The 5,307-nt window shown below is 35.7% G+C and overlaps 1 protein-coding gene across 1 annotated transcript; it reads right to left on the reverse strand.

The window, feature by feature from the left end:
* Window positions 1-214: 214 nt before the first annotated feature.
* Window positions 215-936, reverse strand: LOC121788666 (major latex protein 146-like). The gene is made up of 2 exons (XM_042187291.1): window positions 716-936; window positions 215-633 (listed from the first exon to the last, which is right to left on the reverse strand). The coding sequence occupies exons 1-2, from the start codon at window positions 903-905 to the stop codon at window positions 377-379; spliced, it is 447 nt and encodes a 148-aa protein (XP_042043225.1). The 5' UTR covers window positions 906-936; the 3' UTR covers window positions 215-376.
* Between the last annotated feature and the right edge of the window lie 4,371 nt (window positions 937-5,307).

Raw genomic sequence — 5,307 nt, forward strand, 5'->3', positions numbered from 1 at the left:
TTTTTTAGAATGCTTCCAATTGCGTCCTCTATAGGGACTATTGAAGCCGGAGAGAATTTCCATTTTCTTGGAAGCTCTTTTCTGAATGCACTAATTAAACATGTATATATTATGGAGTTTCCATAGTAAAGTAAACAACTAAACATTGTATTTCCACTTATACTAAAGAAAAAATAACTAGATAAAATGCCACATATACAGTAGTAAAAATCAATTTGCAACAAACCATGCCCCACAATGGGTTTTATTTAATAAAATTAAAATACATAGTATGCATAACACATGCATCAAATAACCATTCCAAACAACATAACATTAACACAATAAAAATGGTCGTCATGACCATCAATACACACATAACCAACCCATTGCAATTTTAGTTGATGAGGAGGTAGGCATCCACAAGAGTGATGAGAGTCGTTAAAATGGGAACATAGGCCAGAGGAGGTGGAGTGAGAGGACTTGTTCTCTCATACTCTATAACCCATTGTGCCGAACCCTCACTCACTTTAAGTGTGCATGCAAAACTCTTGTACAATTGCAACGCATCTCCTCCCAACATTGTCAGTTTTATGGTTTTTGTAGCATCATCTATCACTTCATTTAGAACCTTCATCCCCATTGAAATCTCTCCTGCATGCAAAATTAGGTTTAATATCAGACACTTAGAAATTGGATCTGAATATTAGTAGTAGTGTCGAAAAGAAATTTATACCGAGAGCATAAGTCCAGAGCGTGATGCAGCCGACGACCCCTAGCTCTCCTTCGATGACCTCAGCACTCTTATAAACGGCGGGATATATATTGACGATATCGGTTAGATGGAATTTGAAGAAAGTGTAGTATTTTTCAGATGGGGTTTTTGTTGGAGAACTAGCAACTAGGGTTTCTACTTGGTTTGCCATTGCTTAATTTTGGTGCTTGAGTTAGTAAGGGGTTTTATCTTCTCGATTTATAGTGTTGTTGGAACAATTTTTAATTGCTATTGGTTGGATAGTTGGTGTAACCTTACACCTAATATGTTTATACATGGAAAATTTTAAAGTCTTAATTAGATAATTAATAATTGTTGATGATAATTGGACGTAGTTAATCGATTAATATACAACCTTGGATTCCTTAAAATTACGACGTTTAGGAAATTTTCTTGTAAAATATGTTAAAAAGAAACTTTACCGTTCATAACTGTTTAAATATATAAAGTACTACTCCCTCCGTCCCAAAGAGGATGGCACACTTGGGAGATGACACGAGATTTTAGGAGATGTTGTTTTGTGTGTTAATTGGTGACACAAAATATAAATTTATCATTAATGTGAGAGGAAACTTTTTCCAAGAGAAGAAATGTGACATCTTTTGTGGGACAAACTAAAAAGGAAAATGTGACATCTACTATGGGACGGAGGGAGTACTATTTACAAAAAAATTAATATTACTACTAATACTATTATAGCAACTGAGTAGTCGTCCAAATAGTACTCATTAAATTTTGGGTGATTATATAAACGGGTAGTTGTCCAAATAAAAATCCATACACTACAAAATAAGCACTCTAATTTGGTAAGCATGATTAAGGTTTGTAATAGGAGCTATTCTATGACACTCTGATAATTTAGCTAATTAAGAATACTAATTAGCTAGGCGGGATGCCGCACTTAAAATACAAAATATAATACGAAAATATTGAATCATTTCTCAATTGTCATGGCTAAAACTAATCAACACCTAGATGTGACTTGTATTAGCAAAGCGATAAGAATTAAGTAACTCGACTGTTTTGCAAGTTGATTACATATTTAGACAGTGAAACAATTTGTATTTTATTACTATAACAATCGAACATGGGTACATTACATGAATAACAATAATAATAATGTAATAAAATACAGGTTGAAACTTAATTCATAAATATTTGTTTTTAATTGATATTGATTGGATGTTGGTGTAACCTTACACCTAATGTCTATTGATAAGCAATCCTCAAATCTTAATTAGCTAATGATTATTGATAATTATTGAACGTGATTAATCTATTCAAATATACATAACCTTTATACTAAAATAAACATTACCTATTTACCTAGAGTATTGACGTGATTTTTAAAAAGAAGGTTGTTCGAATTGTTCTCATATACGTGATTCAAATAGATTCTGTTTGGAAGATTTGTTTTTTAGTTCTAAAAAGAGGAAAGACACATTTTCATTTTGCGTAACACGAAACTGAAACGTAATGAAAACACCTCACTTAAATTATAAATATTTCAATTGCTAAAGTGGTGTAATTGGTGGTATTAATTAAGATCTTGTGCTCATCATATCCTAAGTTTAAATCTCCCATCTCATTTTTGTGTTTGAAGTCCTTAAGAACAACTAAAAATATTAAGTACCAATTAGATTGGAATTTAATCCAATTAAATACAGAGGCACTTAAATCTACCACTTCATCATTTGAGCAATCCAACTACATTGTTTTCTAGGTGATACGAAACTGAAACATTCCTTTCAACTTTAGAAATGCGAAACAGAATTCTGTCTCACCCATATTCGGAAGTTAACAAAAAAAACTCTCTCATGCATGGATTTTTTTCCCTATTTTAATCTAAACCATTAGATTTTGGGTAACTAAATGGGTAATTTTCCCAATAAATCTAAATTTCGGTAAGTTAATTAATCGTTTACATATTTCGGATTATATGCAATATTCATTATGAAGTACCGTATAGTACTACTCCCTCCGTCCCGCACTACTCGCACCTTTCATTTTGGGCACGGATATTAAGGAATGAGTGATAGACAAAGTCAACAATTACGGCTGTAGGTATAAATTGTTACTAAAAATGGAAAGAGTGCAAATAACTTGGGACGCCCAGAAAAGAAATAAGTGCAAGTAGTGCGGGACGGAGGGAGTATAATTTAAGCAAGATTAGGTAAGTTGATAACATATTTTATAATTTGATTTCCCTCGAAACAATTATTTATTCTCTTCCCATGTGCAATGTCAAGTAGTGTATCTTTCTTTCCCTTTCTCCATTCCTTTCCTTGTCTCTCATTGTATTTAAAAAATTGGTTAATTGTATTAGCTTTCACCTTATATAATAAATTTTGATTTATTTTACTTTATAGTCCGAACTTTGAAAAAAGTTTCAACAATAACCTTCATTTAGATTTAGTATATTTTATACTACCTCCGTCTTTTAAAAATAGAAACTATTTATATTTTGATGTCCCTTAAAAATAGAAACTTTTTAAAATTTTTATTTTAGAAACTGGACCCACAATCCAATATACTACTTTAATTACTTTTTCTCTTTCTCTCACTTACTTTATCCATTTTTCTCTTTATCTTTTTCTTTCTTACTTTTACCAATTCTTTTCTAATATTTCTATTTTTCAAATACGGAGATAGTAGTAACTTTTGAAGTTTCATTTATAGCCTTAATTTTGAGAATTTATTGAACTGTAGTTTGCACAGTCAACAATATCAAATTTGAGGTTAATCTTCAATTATTTTATAACAGGGTTTATTTACTTGATACATTTATATACTTTGTCAGCCAGCCAAACCAAATATTTTGACATGCTAATGATCAAAATTCTTGGTTAAGTAATGATGATAAATTACTAGAAAGAGCGAAGAAGTATTATTGTCACAGCTTCCTTAAAATTTGTGCTCAGTATTTAAACAAATATTGCTAGGTAATACACTTAAATCCAAATATTATATGGCTGTCAAAGTTCATGAATCAATCGAATATTGTCAGAAAAAGTCAACATTTATTGTTGTTTATGTAAGGGCATCCACAACCCTAGCCCGCATTTAGGCCCCAAGTCTCATCAATGCCATCATTCCCCTAAATTTCAATCGCAGACCACAACTTCTCTAACTCTGCAGGCCCCATCCAGATCACAACTATTAAATTGCACTTTTCAAAATTTACAACCTATTTTACGCGTGAAATAAAAAATGCCGAACAATTTAAAACAGGGAAAAGTTGTTCTTCATTCGGAAATTGAAAATTACAACATAAAAATTTAAAAATATAAAAAAATATTAAAACATAACGTCAATGCTGGAAAACGTTGGTGTGTGTCCAAATTTCTTCAATTAGATCTGCTTGGAGGCGAGTGTGTGCTTCTTCTTGGCGCATCGCAGCTGAACGGGCCATGTCATTGTGCATGTCGGGAGGAACACCCTACACGGGCGGGTCGGTGACAACGTGGTTACTAGCGGTGCAGGAGCTTGCATCATCGCTTCACAAAGTGACATTTTTTCCCTCGTCCTCAACGATCATGTTATGCATTATGATACATGCATACATGATGTCGGTGATTAGTGGACGGTGCCAACCACGGGACGCTCCCTTCACATAACCCACCGTGATTGGAGGACTCCGAATGCATGCTCCACATCTTTCCGAGCCGCCTCTTGCTTTTGGGCGAACAATGACCTCTTCGGCGTTGTCGGACATGTAATAGTCTTCACGAACATAGGCCATCGAGGGTAGATCCCATCTACCAGATAGTACCCCATATTGTACCGGAGATGGTTGGCCGTGAACTCTACGTTCGGCGCTCGCCCGGCACACAGGTCGTTGAACAATGGAGACTCGCTCAACACATTGAGGTCGTTGTTCGACCCAGCGACACCAAAGTAGGCATGCCAGATCCAAAATAGTTGGTCGGCAACGGCCTCCAACACGATCGTCAGATGTGTGCCCTTGTGCCCGCTAGTGTATTGTCCTCTCCAAGCCGTTGGATAATTCTTCCACTGCCAGTGCATAAAGTCGATGTTGTCCAGTATCCCCGAGAAGCCATGGGTCCGCTCGTGCATGTTCACCAACCTCTGGGTGTCGTCGGTCGTTGGCTTTCTCAAGTATGTATCCTTGAATGCTTCGATCACTGTCCGACAGAATCTAACTAGGCACTTGCGTCCAGTTTGCTCGCTTACATGGAGATACTCATCAAACATATCTGCAGTAGTTCCGTAAGCGAGTTGGCGTATGGCGGATGTGCATTTCTGCAAAAGTTGATATACTTTGCCGCCCAACAGCATCGGTGGTTTGCATGAAATACGAGTCACGAGTTACAACTGCATTGACGATGCGCATGAATAAATGTCTCTGCATCCGGAACCGACGACGGAACATCTGATCACTCCATCGAGGATCTTTAGAGAAATAATCTATGAAAAGCCGCAAACCAGCTTGTTCACGGTCTCGGAGGGTATACATCCGAGTACGTGGTATGTTTGTTGTTCGTTCCACGCTTGAACAACAGCTTGGTAGCGAGCAACCTCGTTGTTGATTT

The sequence above is a fragment of the Salvia splendens genome, unplaced genomic scaffold (genome assembly GCF_004379255.2).
Source record: "Salvia splendens isolate huo1 unplaced genomic scaffold, SspV2 ctg1115, whole genome shotgun sequence".
NCBI lineage: Eukaryota > Viridiplantae > Streptophyta > Magnoliopsida > Lamiales > Lamiaceae > Salvia > Salvia splendens.

What these genes read in the sequence shown, in the direction of transcription:
- LOC121788666 (XM_042187291.1), bottom strand. Translation starts at nt 905, where the DNA reads ATGGCAAACCAAGTAGAAACCCTAGTTGCTAGTTCTCCAACAAAAACC. An exon ending in GCTCTGGACTTATGCTCTCG is followed by an intron (nt 634 to 715) that starts GTATAAATTTCT and finishes TTTTGCATGCAG; the next exon opens with GAGAGATTTCAATGGGGATG.